At 49.3% G+C, this 19,754-nt stretch overlaps 2 protein-coding genes across 4 annotated transcripts in view; one reads left to right on the forward strand and one right to left on the reverse strand.

Moving 5' to 3' along the window:
* Positions 1-19,754, reverse strand: part of LOC144121208 (ATP-dependent translocase ABCB1-like) — a 123,892-nt gene that overhangs the window by 39,327 nt on the left and 64,811 nt on the right. For all 3 annotated transcript variants that reach the window (XM_077654289.1, XM_077654291.1, XM_077654290.1), the window contains exon 2: positions 17,777-17,975. In XM_077654289.1, the coding sequence (XP_077510415.1) occupies positions 17,777-17,975 (199 nt within the window). The remainder of the gene's footprint in view (positions 1-17,776; positions 17,976-19,754) is intronic.
* Positions 225-5,430, forward strand: LOC144121206 (DNA (cytosine-5)-methyltransferase PliMCI-like). Its single transcript, XM_077654288.1, has one exon. It carries the CDS (start codon positions 412-414, stop codon positions 4,486-4,488), a length of 4,077 nt encoding a protein of 1,358 aa, XP_077510414.1. The 5' UTR covers positions 225-411; the 3' UTR covers positions 4,489-5,430.

Here is a 19,754-nt window from a genome sequence, read left to right on the forward strand (position 1 = left end):
ATGGGTAGCGATCACGCCGAACGAAAACAGCTGCCGCTCTTTTCCTCAGTGCAGCCGGCTCAGTGGCGTCCCTCGTTACCATGCCGACGTCACTCTAGTACGAAGGGGCTCATAAAGTAGCACTGCTGCGCAACCAGCAATATGCTGTAAATACAATATAATACATATAATTTAACAAAAATAACTTGGTATTATCAACTTATCGGGCAACGTTATCGGTGCGCTGGCAGAAACAGCCGACGGTGATAACACGGTGGCGCGGCGGCGCTATCGTCGCGCGCCCGCGAAGTTTTACGCGGGAAACGGCGTGTGGTGTGTTGCTGCTCCTTGCTCGCCGGCTGTTTTCGCGTGCATCGGTGTTCAAAAATATTCGCGAAATACAGTTCGCTTCGCGTAAACATCACCGGAAAGATGAAGACTGTAACCGCGGCACCGGTGTCACTCACCTTGAAGATGGATACAAACGGCAAATGCTCGTCGGACGAGGAATGCAACGGAACGGGCGGCGCCAGCGACGAGCGCGAAGAGAACGACGACAAAGAGGATCTATCGCCGCCGGCCGCCAAACTTAAAGGCGGCAAACGCAAGCGACCCAGCAAGGACGACGGCAAAGGTCAGCGCACGTTGACCGAGCTGTTTGGACAGATGGCGAAGCGTGTCAAGAGCGAGGACGGCCAGACCGAGAAGAAACAGCAGCCGGTGTCGGAGGTGAGCTATGCACGTTGCACGGACTGCCGCCAGGTATTGGATGCGGCGGAGTTGCGGCTCTTTGAGGGCGACCCGGCGGACGCGGTTGACGAGTTTTCGGCGCTTACCGACCCTCGGCTGAATGTGTTTAACGATGGAGGAGCCGACGACTGCGGCGACGACGTGATGGACACACCGCAGCACAAGATCACGCAGTTCGCTGTGTACGATCGACATACACACCTGTGCCCCATCGACGCTGGTCTGATTGAGCGCGACGTGGAGCTTTACTTCAGCGGCTACGTGAAGCCCATATACAACGATGACCCGTCTCCCGAAGGGGGAATATGTACCAAGGCACTGGGCCCCATCGGAGCTTGGTGGACGGCCGGTTTCGACGGCGGTGAGAAAGCAGTGATCGGGTTCACCACTCCGTACGCTGACTACGTGCTCATGGCTCCCAGCGAGCTGTACGCGCCTTTCATCGATGCCATCAAGGAGAAGATCTACATGAGTAAGCTGGTGATCGAGACTTTGGTGCGGGACCCGGACACCACGTACGAGGATTTGCTCAACAAACTCGAGTTGACGCCTCCGCCCCAAGGCATTGCCAAATTCACAGAAGACTCGCTGCTGCGAAATGCTCAGTTCGTGATCGACCAGGTGCAGAGCTTCGACGTCGGCGGCGATGACGACGAAGCTCTTCTGATCGCCACTCCCTGCTTGCGGAGCCTGGTCAATTTGGCTGGTGTGACGTTGGGTCAGAGGCGAGCGATGCGCCGGGGACGTCGCGAAGCGTTGCCCAAGAAACCCGTCTGTACGCTGGCCACAACAACACCGCTCGTGCGAGACGTCTTCGAAGTCCTGTTCGACGGTCAGATCGACGACAAAGCGACCAACTCAACGGCTCGCCGAAAGCGGTGCGGCGTTTGCGAAGCCTGTCAGTCGGCCGACTGCGGGAAGTGTAAGGCGTGCAAGGACATGGTGAAGTTCGGGGGCACCGGCAGACAGAAGCAGTGCTGCGTGGAGCGGAGGTGTCTCAACAAGGTCTTCCAGGAAGCCGAAGAGGACGACGGCGACACCGAGGAGATGGAGGACGCCCTCGACCGTAAGGCTGTGGGGGCGGAGGCGCCCGTTGCTCGTAAGACGGCACGGCGGGGCGACAGCGACGTCCGCTGGGTGGACGACAAACCGATCGCATCTCTTAACAAGAAATCCTACTTCTCGCGCGCCGTGGTCAACGGCTGCGAACTGCGCTGGGGCGACTTCGTGCTCGTCACGCCCAAGGAACCCGGCACACCGCTGTATGTAGCTCGAGTCGTCTACATGTACGAGACGCCGTCCGGTGACAAGATGTTCCACGCGCACTGGTTTTGGAGGGGCTCGGACACTGTCCTTGGTGAGAGTTCTGACCCTCGCGAGGTGTTTCTCGTCAACGAATGCGAAAACCAGAGCCTTAGTGCCGTGAATGACCTATGCACCGTGGTGCACAAAGCCGCGCCGCAGGACTGGTTTACGCGCGGTGGCCTCCACAGTTTGGAAGATGACTGCGTGTTGCGTGGCGATGACGACGGGAAATCGTTCTTCTATCAGAAGGCGTACGAGCCAGAGACGGCACGATTCGTTGACCCGCCCGAGCTGATCTGCCCTGAGGAGTGTGACGTGACGCAATCCTGCACCTCGTGTCGTCACGCCGAAGCCGAGGAAAAACTGGAGACCCCAATGCCCGGAGAGGTCATCGAGGAAGAGAACGGCAGGCGCAGTTACGCGAGCATCTCGTACCAGGGCAAGTCGTTCTGCATCGGCGAGTGCGTCTTCCTGGAACCGGATGCTTTCCAGTTCGATTTCAAGGCTACCAAGGGCAAGAACAAGGCGAGCACAAAGAAGGAAGACGTGGACGAGGATATGTATCCTGAATACTACCGCAAACGATCCGAATACATCAAGGGCTCGAACGCTGACGTGCCTGAACCGTTCAAGATTGGCAAGATCATCTCTATCTACAGAAAGATGAACAGTGGCGACAATAGCAACAGGCCCGATGCGTTCAAGCTGAAGGTCAAGAAGTTTTACCGTTCGGAGAACACGCACAAGTCCAGTCATGATGCGGACCTTTGCCTGCTCTACTACTCCGAAGAAGAAGCCGTTGTCGAGCTGAGCCAGGTGTGCGGCAAATGCTACGTCGTCTACGGCGAGAACTTGGCGGAGGAGGTTGAAGACTACCTTCGCCGAGGTCCTCACCGGTTCTACTTCACAGAAGCATACGACAGCGAGACCAAGACCTTCGTGGAGCCTTCATCAAAGGCTCGCATGATGGGCTGCCTCGGAAAGGGGAAAGGCAAGAAGGGTAAGAGCCAGCACAAGACCGTCAATATCGAGCCGCCCGAGGAGTTCTACGTGACGCAGCGCAAGCTACGCAGCCTGGACGTCTTCGCAGGCTGCGGAGGGTTGTCCGAGGGCTTCCACCAAGCGGGCGTCAGCGAGACGTGCTGGGCCATCGAGCGAGAAGAGCCCGCGGCCACAGCGTTTCGGATGAACTTCCCCGATGCCACCATCTTCACCGACGACTGCAATCGCCTCTTGCGCCTCGTCATGGACGGAGAGACCATCAATGAGCGCGGACAGACGCTGCCGCAGAAGGGAGACGTCGAGCTGCTCTGCGGTGGGCCTCCGTGCCAAGGCTTCAGCGGCATGAACCGCTTCAACTCTAGGCAGTACTCCCAGTTCAAGAACTCTCTGATCGCGTCGTACCTCAGCTACTGCGAGTACTACCGCCCGCGCTTCTTCTTGCTCGAGAACGTGCGCAACTTCGTCTCCTTCAAGCGCAGCATGGTTCTCAAGTTGACCCTGCGCTGCCTCATCAGCATGGGCTACCAGTGCACCTTCGGAGTCCTGCAGGCTGGCAACTATGGTGTGCCGCAGACCCGCCGCAGGGCGATCATCCTGGCGGCGGCACCAGGAGAGAAGCTTCCGCTGTACCCAGAACCGGAGCACGTGTTTGCGCCTCGCGCCTGCCAACTGACTGTCATGGTGGACGACCGGAAGTACTTGTCCAACTGCAAGTGGTCCTCGTCCGCGCCTCTCAGGACCGTCACCGTTCGCGACGCAATGTCGGACCTTCCAGAGATCCGCAACGGCGCCAAATTTGATGAGATCCCCTACGGCGCGCAGCCCTTGACTCCCTTCCAGAAGACGCTTCGCGGAGGAGGTGCCGTGCTTCGTGACCACGTATGCAAAGATATGGCTCCTTTGGTCGAGGCGCGAATGCGTCACATTCCTCTTGCTCCCGGTTCCGACTGGCGCGACCTCCCCAACACCGTTGTGCGGCTCTCGGACGGCGTGACGTACACCAAGAAGCTGCGCTACACACATCACGACACCAAGAACGGCAAGTCGTCGACGGGTGCTCTCCGAGGTGTCTGCCCGTGCGCCTCGGACAAGCCGTGTGATCCGGTGTGCCGCCAAGACAACACGCTCATTCCCTGGTGCCTACCGCACACTGGCAACCGGCACAACCACTGGGCGGGTCTCTACGGCAGGCTCGAGTGGGACGGCTTCTTCAGCACCACCGTGACCAACCCGGAGCCAATGGGCAAGCAGGGCCGCGTTCTGCACCCCGAGCAGCACCGCGTGGTCAGCGTGCGAGAGTGCGCGAGGTCGCAGGGTTTTCCGGACACCTACCGGTTCTTTGGCACCATCTTGGACAGGCACCGGCAAGTTGGCAACGCCGTACCGCCGCCCATGGCACGGGCAATCGGACGTGAGATCCTCAAGTGCCTCGCTGACGAAAAGGCCAACTGAACGTGTTTGCTGTGACAGGTGCCTTTGAGATACACACACCCAAACTGCAGAGCATGTGTTTGCAATTCAGTGTTTACTGTTTCAAGACTAATCACAAGTTTTATGTGCCTTGGTTTTGTGGGAACTAAGGGCAGTGTATCTTGATGTCATGGTGCCTTTTAAAGCCATAGAGATATATTTTTATTGCTGCACATACTGTGCCTTTTTTTTATTGACTGCGTTGTTATGCATGCTATCCACTTTTACACTGAGTACGTTTTACAACCATTTTAATATTTTTTTAGGGGAACTTTCGGAGACATCAGGCTTATTGTGCTGGCACCTCTAGTATAGAAGTAATATAGTCCACTAGCATTGAGAGCAATGTTGCAATTTAGTGCATATTAATCACTTGTATTCAGCAATATGCCATTTTCTTGCATAGCAGCTCTTCAGTGCTGGAGACTGCTTTCATTGTGTTGCTATAGTGTACTGATATCAAGTCAACCAAAGTACAATGAACCAGCTCACTTATTTTTATCGTGCTTCAAAGCGTTTAGTGCCATAAAAATGCACAAGCCATTGTGAGCAAACCCCACTGACATGTTTATCAGCCTGTGTGTATGTTCAAATCAGTATAACTTCCTACTATAAGACTTTTCCATGAGTTTTTTACGGTTGCAGCTGCTGTTAACTGCTTTGTGTGCTGGCCTGAGTGGAAAAATTTTGCAGTTCAGCAAGAGTCATGTTCATTGTTTGAAATGTGCCAACACAGGTTTCATATATGAATATTTTTGTGCATTTTGACTTATTAAATGATCTCTTAATAATTCTGAAAAAAATGTTTGTCTTCCTTATCCTCTGGCAAAGTTTTTGGTTGTTGATTGGTTGTTGGGGAAAGGAAATCGTGCAGTATCTGTCTCATTTCAGTCGACACTTGAACCGTGCTGTAAGGGAAGGTTTGAAGGAGGGACTGAGAGAAGAAAGGTGCAGTAGTGGAGGGCTCCGGAATAATTTCGATCACCTGGGGATCTTTAATGTGCAATCGCACCTTTGCGTTTCGCCTCCATCGAAATGCAGTCGTGTTCGAACCCAGGTACTCCGGATCAGTAGCAGAGCGCCCCAACCAGTGAGCCACAGCGGCGGGTCTGGCAAAGTGCGAAGTTGTGCATTTCTGAACTTTCCAATAGGGTCTAGCGCTAACCACTGAGCCAACGCGGCGGGTACATTAAGTTTCAGCCAGTTGTTTTTCTGACCATGTGTTGCCCGGCGGCACCATTTGGTACTGCAGGAAGACGGAATCGGATTTATTTACGCAACTGTTATTCCACAGTACTGCTTCACGAACGAGCGGCATTGTGTGGGTGCAAAGGAAAGTCGGCTTTGTCGTTTTTATGTCTGCTATGCTGACAATGTGCAAGCATTCTGGCTCTTGCACTCGCTGGCACAAACTTGTTTTTGCGTTTTCGTACCCGACCGCGGCGGCTGCGTTTTTATGGAGGAAAAACGCTAAGGCGCCCGTGTGCTGTGCGATGTCAGTGCATGTTAAAGATCCCCAGGTGGTCGAAATTATTCCGGAGCCCTCCACTACGGCACCTCTCTCTTCCTTTCTTCTTTCATTCCCTCCTTTACCCTTCCCTTATGGCACGGTTCAGGTGTCCAAAGATATACGTGACAGGTACTGCGCCATTTCCTTTCCCCCCCGAAAAACCAATCGTACCATCCCCCCCCCCCCCCCCCCCCTTTATTTTCCCTCTGGGGCGAATCCGAAAACTGGAAAGAATGGTTTTCGATTCGACTACCTTCCATTATTGGCATATGTAGGGATGAACATTTTCTAACTCATTAGGAAAAGGGGAATTCATTTTTTACACCTGGTAGCCTGTGGGTTTTACATAGTTCGATGCAGTCCAGACATGAGTTGTACAAATCGGCCGCTGCAGAAAGTTTTCACAGGGTTCATATATATTAATTCATACAATCACTGAAATGAGAATTCGTTTCCAGGAACACTACGTCTGTCGCCTTACAGGAAACGCCGCTTTGCAGTCTGACTCCTGTTTGCCAGGACTACAAACTCTTAGGGCACTGGCTGCTCTATTGGCGATGAGATAAATATCTCGCGTCCAAAGGACATCGCGATTGCATTATTTTGGTCTTTGTTTTCTGTACCTGGTGCAGCCGTAGACACGCGAAGCAATTGCGAGAAACAAAGGGGTAAGAGATTCCCTATAATTGCTCGCTACACCTCACCAAACGTGAATTCCGAAGTGACGGCATCATTCTTGCACATAAAGTCACAGCCCACAACGGCCACTTTGCGGGCACACAGCTCCTTTCCCCCAAAAAACGTCTTTTGTTGTCAGTAGGTGTACACCAAGTGTTTCAAGGAAGCACGAAATTAATTTTTAAATAGAGGCTTTTTTAGGCGCAAAGATGGCTTCCGCGGCATAGTATTACGTAATACCGGTAATACCGGGCGTATCGTGCTTGCTAGTAGGCTGGTTAAATAAATTGTAATAGTTAACTTTTACTATTAATGTTACGCACCTGGTCAATTGCTACTAGAAATTTGTAACGGGCCGTTAGAGATAACCATATCAGCGTTTGGAATTTCGGAAACCTTTCGGCGCTCTGGCTCAACAAATGTTGGCCATCTCGCGCCAAAAGAGGCAGGCTTTAGCGTTTTGGAGAGCTCAAAACAACGCGGCCAAGTGGCCCCAGAGTACCACACGCCCAGACGCATTGCAGGCAGGAAAGAAAGGGGAACATCGAGTGAGCTGCGCGCTGTGAAGCGTTGTTTCGCGCTCGCCAGAACGCGCGCCAAAATGGCCGCAATTTGTTGATCCACAGCTAGCGCCGACGGTAATCGCGTTTTCGAAATTACAAAAACCAATATGCACAAAGTGAACAATGGAGGGGAAAGCTTCAGAGTGCTTGCCAATGTTTCGACAAGAGGGCTTGTCTTCGTCTAGGAACGTACGCTTCACGATAAACAACAACGTAGACATATTCGAAAGAAACTTCCGCTGCTAAAGGAGACATCTATAGACAGCTCTACAACCGCCTTTTAATTTCCGATAGAGTCAGAAGATGCGCCGTTGACACTGCAGGACGACGATAGCAATGTAGTTGACATTTCGGAATTGCTAAATGATAGCGGCAAACAGATTCCAGCTGAAGCGTTGCCTCATGTTTTTTCCCAACAATAATTTCAATGCGTATTAAGGAGTATACGTCATCGAAAAAAACGAAAATAATAATAATAATAATAATTGGTTTTGGGGGAAAGGAAAATGGCGCAGTATCTGTCTCATATATCTTTGGACACCTGAACCGCGCCGTTAGGGAAGGGATAAAGGAGGGAGTGAAAGAAAGGAAGAATAGGTGCCGTAGTGGAGGGCTCCGGAATAATTTCGACCACCTGGGGATATTTAACGTGCACTGACGAAAAACTCGATTCCTTATTTGCGCACAGCCACTAACACGTGCTCAACACGTGTTCATCGGACGTGGAACAGAGTCTCGAACTAGACATGTATTAAATCTGTCTCCAAAGAAATGATAGAAAAAACAAAGCAAGCTTGAAAGCGAAAAAAAAAACGTCCTTTCCTTGATAGAACAGGCTACACTAAACCACAGTTAGCTTCTATAACCGATTTAGCCATTAAGCCATGCAGTCAAATTATAAGGTGGTAGCATAGTCGTCCCGCCAGCCGAAAAATACAAAAAGAGAGATTTTTTAAGGTTTAATGGGGGTTTAACGTCCCAAAGCGACTCAGGCTATGAGGGACGCTGTAGTGAAGGGCTCCGGAATAATTTCGATCACCTGGGGTTCTTCTACGTGCATTGACATCGCACAGCACACGGGCCTCTAGAACTAGAATAAAAAAGAGGCCAGCAGGACGCCACCCTACAACCCTTGGCATTACAAGAAATTAGATTCCGATTCCACTTCAGGGATCTCCAAAGTAACTCCGAGCAAATTGGCAGACCTATTATCCAGGGAGCTAATAACGCAATCAGACTACAACTTCTTAAATCCGGCAAACAAACAAGCAGGACGCTTCTACTTCCTAAAATCCATAGGGTTTCCGCAGAAGTCTTGTTTACAGCAGATATCCCGGACAGGCCTATCGTTTCGAACAATAGTGCGCCTACAGAGAACTTGTCAATTTTTCTAAACCACTACCTTGCAGACATTCCAACCCTCTTTCCTTCCTTTGTCCAGGACGCACGTCTTCGAATAATTGAGTCGCTTAATGACGCAACCATTATCTCAGCGGATAGCATACTGGTTACACTTGACGCCGCTGCTTTGTACACAAATATGCCTATAAATGAAACTGAAGTGTATCTCTCGCTACTTCAACTGGTACTCACGCTCAACTATTCTGAGTTAGATTTCTCTTATTACCTTCAAGCATTAGGAACATGTACGGGCACTTCCTTCGCACCGACGTATGCAAGCATTTTTATGGGGTTACTGCAGTCTAAACTTCTGAATTCATTTTTAGAAGAACCGATCATATACCTGCGTTGCATAGATGGCATTTTCATGATATGAAAACATGGGTCTGAGACCTTAGACGTGTTCGTCTCGCACCTTAATTCATTCCACTCTCGCATTAAATATACCTTCCACTACTCTGAAACGCGTCAATTTTCTCGACACTGCCGTGCATTTTGAAGATAGCCAGCTTAAAACCACACTCTGCAGGAAGCGTATACAGACCGACAGCAATGGCTGTAGATGTCACTAGCCATCAACCGAGACACTGTACGCGACGCATTTCTGTAGGACAGGCAAAGCGTCTGAGAAGTACTTGCACCGACGACTATTTGAAACACCTCAACTTAATAAAAACAACACCCTAATTGATATAAACCATCCCCACAATAACGCTTAATAACTCTTTCCAACGAGCAACCACTATAAAACGAGGCGATGTATTTAAAGAAACGAACAAAAGTTAACAGTGAGCGGCCCCCTGCAGTTATAACGAGGACGTTCGAGTATATACTCGAACGTCCTTCCGAACATAAACAATAATCTGCGGAAATACCACACTATTCAATCAACGATCGTTTGAAGAAACTATTTCCAGACGCACCAAGGGTAGCTAGCATACAGACGCAACACAAGCCTGAGAGGTAGTACTCGCTAGGCTCGATAAGAAATCCCCGGCGGCAATCAGCTCACGCTCTCGACCTAGTTGCAAGACATGCAAGCATTTACAAAGCGACACTATTGTTAGAAGCACGGCAAGCGACTTCATCTTCGATATAAAGACTAGCTTTAACTGTGCGTCGTCTAATGTTATCTACATGCTTCAATGCTCCTCTTGTCAGAAACCATATACGTCGGATCAATCAATGGGCGCCAAACTAAATGGCTGTCGAGATGGCACAGCAAATAGCGTACAGTGTCGGATCATTTTAATCAACGTGGTCACAACTTTGATGAACTTAATCTATTCATTCTTCAACCACGCTTCAAATCTGCAATGGATAGAAAATACAGAGAGGCATTCCTAATCAACGAATTTAAAACCTTACAACAAGCAGGGATAAACATATCCAGAGGGAACGTAGAATCGCTCAGGCACATTCCAGCACTGCCGTAATTCTTTCAAAACGTCTTGCACATGGTCAGAGGTTTTCCCAGTATTTCATACCGCAGCTTTATTGTTTCTTTCACCCTAACCCTCCGCCCGACCGGTCCTTTCCTCTCTCAAATCGCTCTCCCCCCCTCATTCCTTTTTTAAATTTTATTTGTCGTTCTACTTTTACCTTATACTCTGCACCTCTTGCTACCATTTCTCAGAAACCCTCGGAGTCCTTCCCTCTCTTAATAATAATAATAATAATTGGTTTTTGGGGAAAGGAAATGGCGCAGTATCTGTCTCATATATCGTTGGACGCCTGAACCGCGCCGTAGGGGAAGGGATAAAGTAGGGAGTGAAAGAAGAAAGGAAGAACGAGGTGGCCGTAGTGGAGGGCTCCGGAATAATTTCGACCACCTGGGGATCTTTAACGTGCACTGACATCGCACAGCACACGGGCGCCTTAGCGTTTTTCCTCCATAAAGACGCAGCCGCCGCGGTCGGGTTCGAACCCGGGAACTCCGGATCAGTAGTAGAGCGCCCTAACCACTTACCCACCGGGGTGGGTGGGTAATCTTCCCCCACTTTACCTTTTCCTTCAACTTTTTTTTTTGTAGGTGTGTGCCCTGGCATTTCGTTCTGCCATGCTGCTTAATTCCTTTATCCCGGTTTTTCAGGTCAGCGCAACTAGTCATAACAAACCACCTGTCCTATAGCTGACATACAATTGGAAATGGAATTAAAAAAAAAAAACTTTCGCTCAAAATCTAGGACGTTTGCTTAGTGCGATTAAATGAAAGCGTTCATGCACGTGAGGAATAAAACATGTAGACAAATGTCCTTACACGGCCTTCACGGCTTGGCGCTATCAGTATATGGGGCAAGCTGAAGATAAGGCCACGGTTTCCGAACGAGTCCGTTATCTCTACAGCGAAGCTTGGCATAATCAGCTCTCAATTTAGAGACAGCCTCACTGTTCCGACCGTCACACACGTTCATATCATACGCAGCGTTCGGGAGGAGTCCGACTCCATTTCGTCGCAGCTACAGGTGCGAATTATACAGGAAGAGGAGGAGGAGGAGGAGGGACTTTAATGGAGCAGGTACAGTAAATCCGAATAAAACTAGGACGTGCTAACTAGCTGGTTGGTTAACTAATATTTAATAGTTAGCTTTTTAACTATTAGGTTCTTTAAATATTCAGAAGCGTACAGCCCATCGTAAGTAATATCCATATCAGTTTCTAGAATTTCGAAAACGCTGTTACCCGCGGCGCTGTGGGCCCGACGAATTTTTGCTATTTCGACTGGCCACGGGCACTGGAGAGGTTGCTTTGCCTGCAAGTTTCTCGAAAGCCCGTGTATTTTGGTGCGACGTAGCCAAAATTTGATGGGCCACTGCGCCGACGGTCACCGCTTTTCGAATTCCCCAGGTGGTCGAAATTATTCCGGAGCCCTCCACTACGGCACCTCCTTCTTCCCTTCTTCTTTCACTCCCTCCCTTGTCCCTTCCCTTACGGCGCGGTTCAGGTGTCCAACGATATATGAGACAGATACTGCGCCATTTCCTTTCCCCAAAAACCAATTATTATTATTAAAAACTGATATTGATATTACTTACAGTGGGCTACACACCTCTCAGTAATTAAGGAGGCTAACAGTAAAAGTTAAGAAGTTAACTATTCAATATTGGTTAACCAGCCTGCTAGTTAGCACATCTAAGCTTTATTCTGATGTATTACACCGCTGAAAATGCTGTGGAAGAAAAAAGCGCTCTTCTAACTCAAAATGCCTATTTTTAAAATTTTGTAAAGACTTAGGTGAAACACCCAGTATATTGTCTAGAACAAAGATGTTTGTGCCAATCACTGTATCACAAAACAACTGCGGACAACGATCATTGGGCCTACACAAGAAATTATGCAAATATCTGAATACCTACGATAAGCAAGATATCTGAGTGGATACCTAAATATCTAGTATATTGAATAAAAAGCCCTTAGCCCAAACAAACGCGCGGGAAAGCACGACGCGCCTAATGCTTTGATGAATTCATTCCGAAACTAAACAATCTACGATGAGGCTGTGGATTGCGCTATAAATGCTTTTTTAATACCAGATTTACGGGTTGCAGATTTTCATTCTTTTGCCTAACATTTTAAATTCCAGTGTACAGCCCGCGGGCTACACATGTTTAAAAGCTAAAATTTTGGATATTGCGAACTAAGTGTCCTAAGCAATTATATGGACCGGGTATACGGGCTATTCATCGCGTGCACGTGCACAGTCAGTAAAAAAAATATTTTTTCTTCAGCCAATATTGTGTCCCGCACATACACCAGTTGCGCACTGTACATCGGAAATTAAGCTGCTCGGCTTTTCACTCGTTTCTAACTTTTGAATTTCCTATTGGCAATTTTTCATGCATAAATGGGAGGCCTACATTCCTCAATAAGCGTAGTTGTTGGTTCTCGCTTCACTGTCTTGTGCTTCTGCTTTTTGTTATCCTTGTTCCGGCTAGATTTCGAACCACAACACTTTACCAAAACCGTGCACACGTAAGAGCAGTGGGAGGCGGCACTGACCAGTGGAAACCCGGGCACACCACAGCTACGGCTAATCAGGATTGTGCGCGAGTCAGCAAAAACCAGTGGAGCCTTGTACTAGAAGAGCCACCCAGCCTGCATCGATAGCTTCCTCATTCCCTTTCCCTCTATTTGGGAAAATAAAAGCTTTCTCCTCCTCCTCCTCACTGCCGCCTAGGTCACGTGACCTTGTGATGTCATCAAAACCTACCAAGGCCGTATCAAGAGATTACAGAACACTACAAGCAATGCCGGAGATGTTTTCCCCCACCAAACACGGCGTTAAATAGGAGTCAGGCGACGGCGTGGAGACGCCTGCAGACTGGAGTATACCCAAACCCAGTACTAAACAAACATATCCGATCGGACTGCGAGGACGATAAATGTAAAAAGTGTGGGGCGAGAGGAACCCTCGCCCATATAATTTGGGAGTGCGCTTACTCCCCAGGCAGGGCGCAAAACATTAGCAGCAGGGAAGCCTGGGAAACCTTGTTGCGGAGCTCGGACCCTGAGCTCCAAATCACCGCCGTCCAACTGGCAGAAGAGGCCGCCGGCGAAGCCAACCCGGCCAGCATCGAATGCGACCATCCCGTGCGGCTGGGCCGCTCCTAAGTCTTCTCCCCTGTAAAGGGGGGTGAGACAGAGCGGCCCAGGCGGTGTGGTCTTTCTCTGTTGGACAATAAAAGTTTTCAACAACAACAACAACAACAACAACAACAACAACAACAACAACAACGGGCCGTTAAATTAATGAATGGTCGTGAGATGTTGCTCGGGAAGAGTAACCGGGATCTCACACGCCCCACCGTTGGCTGAAACAGCCACCTGCCGGGACAGTGGCTTATCGCTTAACCTCTGCACCACTGCGCCATGAGGAGCGGTATGAGGACTCCCGGGTATCTATCACTGTAAAGCAGAGAAAGACCCATTCCGCATATATGGGTATGTAGGCAGAACCTAGGCGAAGTGACACGCAAAGAGGACCCCAGGTCGCTGACTCCCCCTATTAACGCTATCGCGTAATACTGTTAAGGTGGAGCGTGAGTGGCCCCTGTAGTGTCTTTTGTTTAAGAGAGATGGAGAAATTCTAAAACAGAACTCCCAAGTATACTTCGCATCGCTCCGAGTCAATCAATAATTACTAGATTTCTGGTATATATGTGGGTGGTGAATGGCTGACTGTGCGAGCGAGCCCCCCTCCAATTCAACGCCTTCCCCAGTCACTTCCTTATAAATACGGACCTATATCCCTATATAAATGGCGGCTCCCTTTTCTCATCTCGTCACTCTTTAAATTAGTGGTCGTATATACCATTGATATCATGAAGCACAAACTTGTACGTGCAGAACAGGCAGTCGGGCCGTAGCAAGATTCTTGTACTTAGTGGCACAGGACGGCACACTTTTATTTTTGTATTTTTTTAGTCCCACCAGAGTATTAGTCGGGAAGTAGCTGCATGACAGCGGTTGCCTTGAATGATGCTTCTCAGATCCTTGCCCGAAGACTCGATCCTTACTGGCTCTTCTAGGGACGACGTTATTTCGGTTTTTACGGCACAATATGCATGATGCAAAATAGACAGGAGCATACACGCAGGCCGACCGCAATCTTTTACCAGCATCCCGAACTTAATTTATAGAATGCAACTGGTACGAACTGGTGAAGGCAGGCCCACACCCGGTCTAGTGCACGTTTGCGCAGGTATAAGTGTTTCGCCAAAAAAAATTAACTTTATTAAGATGGTACTCCAATGAAGTTTCAGCGGCGCCGAGCCTAATGGCCTCAGTTGCGCCGCATCAGCTTAATGGTTTCCTTACATAATCTGTCGATAGCAAAAGTGTGGGCAAAAAATGGCGCACCTACAACACTTTTTCAGCAAAAAATTATCGTTCTGCCTGGAAAGTCAACAAGGTATTGCCGTGATTACTCAGCTCTGAAACGTTAGGCTACCAAACTTCCTATCGTGCTCCAACACTGGCACCTGAAGACTGAAGTCGAGAGTTGGACGAAAGCCCGTAGCTCGTCTTGTCGGGGACAATCACATTGTAATGTGAAAGTGCAGACGCAGATCATAAAACCAAGAAGAACAGAATGATGTTCCGACTTTTGTAGCGATAGATACATGTGCACTACGCCAGCCACTTCGCGAGGTCAGTGTGGCTGCGCGCTGAGCCGTGGCACCACCGCTCCGCCAGCTGTGAGCATGCGCGGAGTGACGTCAGAGCACGCAGCTGCTGTGCGCGCCGCGCGCCTACATTACGCTAGCATTTCGAGCCTTCAGCGGTGGCGGTGCCGCGGCCACCGTGGCAGCTGCCGGCAGCGCGGCGCGCCGGCGAAACCGAGTGGGAGAGGAGTGGGGGAGAGTGTGTATCCACGCAATACCCTCTCAATACTTGAGAAGGTGTTGATCCACGTCCAGGGACGAAGATAAAGAAGGAACGCCCAGTGAAACGCAGCGGCGAAAGACTGACTTTGCAATTCGACTGAGCGAGTTCCACTCGGCCAGCTGTAGCTATCGCGTCACTCCAGGTTTAACCAGAGCTAAACAAGTCATCTTTTTTCGTCCCGGCTGGAATCGTGCTGCTGCGATTGTCTACATCGCATACTGGGTCTTCATTGATACACTGCTTGATTTTTGGCGAAGTGAGAAAACGCCAGTGTGCTGTGCGATGTCGAGTGCGTGGTTAAGAACACTAAATGGTCAAGATTAATCCGAAACCATCCATTAAACGGTGTGCCTCATAGCCAACATGCAGTTTCAGGACGTCAAAACAATGCAAACCATTTTGTGTGCCGAAACAGTGGGCTATGGGTTCAAATAATAATTTCAGGCACCTCATACTCGCATCTGCTCTGAAGCCTATGGACACATCGCTCCTCTCTGAGGATTTGATCCTCGGCGCTTGGACAGATAGTTTTAGAACTGTAAAGGCAACGCGAGCGCTCTCACGCTTTTTGAGCGACACGGACCTTGTCTCGCGTTTGTGATGTCAGAAAGTGTGCCTTGTTTTTTTTTTAAGTAGTTTTTCATCTGCCTCCTCCCGTCATCATCGTCCCCCATCGTGACCTTCTTTTATCTCCTCTTCCCGTCCCCCAGAGCAGAGTAGCAGGCCAGATATTTATTTTTCAGGCCAACCTCTCTGCCTTTTCCTATCAATAAACCCTCTCTCTCAGGCACCTCGGCGTCATTAAATGCACCGAAACTTTCCAGTGACTTTAACCGAAACCTCAGCCACCACCATCGAAGCTGCGTCCGCCGGAGGACAAATGCCTCTCCCATTGCTATCCAGTTGGAATCTCAGTACATAGGGGTTTTCGCATGTCCACTTCATATCGGCATGAGTTTCCGTGCTCTCTTCAACAAGCCGCTTGGCGCGAGTCCCCTTAAAGAAACCGGCGCATACGTCTCGAGCACGGCGTATCTCGGTCAAAGAGATGCGTCCTGGCTTCGTCAGCAGTCAGTCGCCAACAGTATGTGTCAACGGCAGAGAAAATCCGCCTTGCAACGAGGGTCCCTGCACTGAAAGGGACAGCAAACGATAAGAGGTAGAGTGTGCGCGCACTCCGACTTCCAGCCGGTGCATGCATCAGGACGCTACTCGCTGACTGATTCCTAGCTCTAGACAGGTTTCGACCGTCCGTAACGCTTCTTATATCGTGCGCGGACGCATCTGCACACGAAAGACTTTTTAAAGACAGACTTTCTTTCGCGTTGTGAAGTTCGTGCGCCTCCTGTGACCAGACATAGAGCGTGCATACCGTGCCCGGCACGTTTCTTTAACAAGCAGGCCTCTGTCAGGAATGTATACAGCCTACCGGGTTCGCTTCTGGGTCGGGAAGCATGGCTCGTTTCGCATCGGTCGGCGTTCAAACTCTCCCTAAGACGGGAGCCACACTCGTCCTGAGCCCTCCGAAGCTTAGGAATCCCAGAGCGGGGTCCTTACAGTCGCATATGCACAATTTAAAAGAAAAAAAATGGTAGGGTTTCAACGTAGTTAAACCGAGAAGACGTGCGAAAGCATATGTGTTTAGCCTGATTGGCTCATTGTGTCGGCACGTCTAACGACGATATTAGCCTCAGGTTAAGCCAATCTGATCTGTTCGTGCAGAAGATGGAAGTCGATGAACACGACGATGTGCAATGCACAGCGTGAGAGTGCGTTGCACTTTAACGCGGCCAATCCCCCGCCGTGGGTATGTGGTATCGCTTTTGAGGCAACAACAATAACACGAGGCGTGATCGGATGCGGGATTTTGATGTGCAGGCAAAGTGAGAGCTGGATGCTGGTGTGATTGTGTTTGACGGGTTGCGTGAAGCGACCTGGTTAAGTCGGACTTGAAGCCTGTCAGGGTGGTCAAGGTGGGTGTACTTCCATGCAATAATAAAAAAAAGGTGCGGCGACAGCGTAGTGCTCTCGTGCAGTGGTCAGCGAGGATGATCTCTTGGCGCCTTGGTCAGCGAGGATGGCGCCTTCGAGGTTTCGACACCCAGTCGCGGCAATATGTATTTATTCGGGGTCAAAGCTTAAGCGATGACCCTTCTTTTGCAGCTTTGGTCGTGAAGTAGAACTTCCGCTCTAAAACTCTTCGTGCCCCCGGTAGTTTTTGAACTCCTTTATGCTCAACGCTCTGTATTTTCTACATGTACACAGGTTCGAGATTTTAAGATTTTTTGCCGCGCTTAAAACTTGAAACAACTGGTAGTTTGGCTAGTTGGTTACTCGAATTCACGGTAACAAATAGCGCAGTAATACACGCGGATAGAGGGGGAACAGGATTACAGCGCTACTATGTTCATCATCATCATCATCATCATAATCATCGTCGTCGTCGTCAGCCTTACTGCACCCACTGCAGGGCCAATGCCTCTCCCATGTCTCTCCAATTAACCCGGTCCTGCTACTATGTTATCGCTACTGTAACGTTAAGTTTCGTCTTGTTCCTCTGTCCTTGTCTTTTACTGCGTCATTCGTTAACTGGATTTTGCAGTTCCTGCCGACTGAACTCCGCTGGGTTAATTGGTATAGCTTTGACAAGAAATAAGTGACGCCTCCACTGAGACCAGCCTCGAACTTGGCGGCGCGCCGCAGCAACAAGTCCGTTCTTTAGCCGGCTTACTTGCATCCTGCTCCTCCTCCTCCCGCTGTGGTGTTCGCGCTGGTCGACTCCACAGGCGCTGTACCTGCGGCCGCCATGGCGCTGCCGGCGCTGCTGTCGTAGCGCGTGCCGTAGCCCTGGTGCCTGGGCCGGGTCGCGCTGGCCGTGCCGGGGTCTAGCAGCAGCAGCCGCTCCTCGTCCTCCAGGCCCATCCTGCCGCCTGTGAATGCAATCAATCAATCAATCAATCAATCAATCAATCAAGCAAGCAAGCAAGCAATCCTTAAACAGATCAACTCAATGATCGCTGGGTTGATTGATTATTCATTTAGCGACTAATCAATCAATCAATCAATCGGTAAACCAGAATGAAACCAACCAAATCAGTCTGTAAGTATATTGTGTCTTTTATCACACGATTGGTAGACTGCACTGGAATACGCCCACGAATGCTTCCTTATTAAAGAAGCACGCGCTCCAACTACGGAGTAGCTCCAACAAACAATTAAAATGGCGATCTTGATAGAGTAATTTATGCCAGTTGTTGGTGTAGAGTTTGCACAAACGATAAGAGCTGGGTTCTCCTCTTCCTCCTCCTGCTATCCTACCGTGTCGAGGAAACGAATCCCATCGCCCCTATCTGCCTCGGTTCCATCGGGACGGGCAGGACGAAGTTTTGCGTACCTCAGAACTATGTGCTTCGTGGTCTCCATTTCAGTTATAATAATATATCCTCTTCAAATTTAGCCCTGTACGTTTCCGTTCTCAGAACCCCTGTCCAGTAGTCCTATAGTACAGTGGCTACTATGGCTAGGGTGGCTAGCCACCCTACTATGGCTACTGAAGTCCTAGTACGGGTTGCCAGAGGAAATTGGCTCTGGGTCTCCTTCGTCTTCTAGCACAAATTTGAGAAATTTTCTTCTCGAATAGTTTCGGAGTTCTTTATTTTAAATTTTGTTGCGTTTTGTTTTGGTTGCTGTGTCACTGTGTGATTAAAAGGTGCAAATATATCTTGTAAACGATTGTATTATTGTTGTATCATTGTCGTCAATGCAAAAATAACTCAGAGGTGTCATTTGTGCTCTGTTGTTTCTGCCCCCCCCCCCCCCCCTTCCCTGTTCTTTAATTACTTTAATGCCCGTAAGGGGGTTTTAGGTATATGAAAAATAAATAAACTTCAATATGTTCTCAGTGACCCTAGAGATTGTTCGCAACAATGCGGCATGTGTGAATGGCCATAGGTGCAAATATGCCCAGGTGAACCTTGCGAAAGGCGCCCTCATAAGAACAAGGCCAGGGGAGAGGAGAGGGTGGGTGTAAAGGGGGAGAGATAAAGTCATTGCTATTACTTCACCATTGCTATTGGAGCTCAAAACATGTCTGATTTGCCTTTCCTCCATTCGACCTTCATTTCGATCTCATTTCTGCCTAAAAAAAATTACGCATAATTTAGAGATAGCTATTTGTTTATACATATTAAATACCTCTGCGACCCAATGGAAGGTGGATTTATATACGACAGGTTAATGCAAAATGACACCATTCATGAACACACTTTCGGGCAAAATATCAAAGTATTGACAGAATCATGGGGAAATACAAAGGTGCACTGGAGTAAGAACAATATCTAATGGATATATTATTAGTAGTCAGAGGAAGTAACAAAGGAAATTTATAAACAAGTTTAAACGTAAAAAGACAATGAAACAGACAAGTGTAGGTTAAATTTCTTTGACAATATTGTCACGTGGTGGTGACTGAAATCCGGAGACCAGAAGAGCTAAAATGGTGTATAAACGAAACTCTTTATTTGGGCTGACTTGCGCCCACAAAGAACTAAATCACTCGGCGGTGGCGTAGCGACAAGCGTGCTCGGCGCTCGTCGAACAGAATGCCCGCCGCTCTCGGCCGTGCCCAATTTAAAGCTGATAGCGAACTTTCTAGATAAAGCGTGCAAAGTTACTAAAACATTCTGCAACAACGTAGAATCGGCTCCGCC

This window comes from Amblyomma americanum, chromosome 2 (assembly GCF_052857255.1).
Source record: "Amblyomma americanum isolate KBUSLIRL-KWMA chromosome 2, ASM5285725v1, whole genome shotgun sequence".
Lineage (NCBI taxonomy): Eukaryota > Metazoa > Arthropoda > Arachnida > Ixodida > Ixodidae > Amblyomma > Amblyomma americanum.

What these genes read in the sequence shown, in the direction of transcription:
- LOC144121206 (XM_077654288.1), top strand. Translation starts at nt 412, where the DNA reads ATGAAGACTGTAACCGCGGCACCGGTGTCACTCACCTTGAAGATGGAT.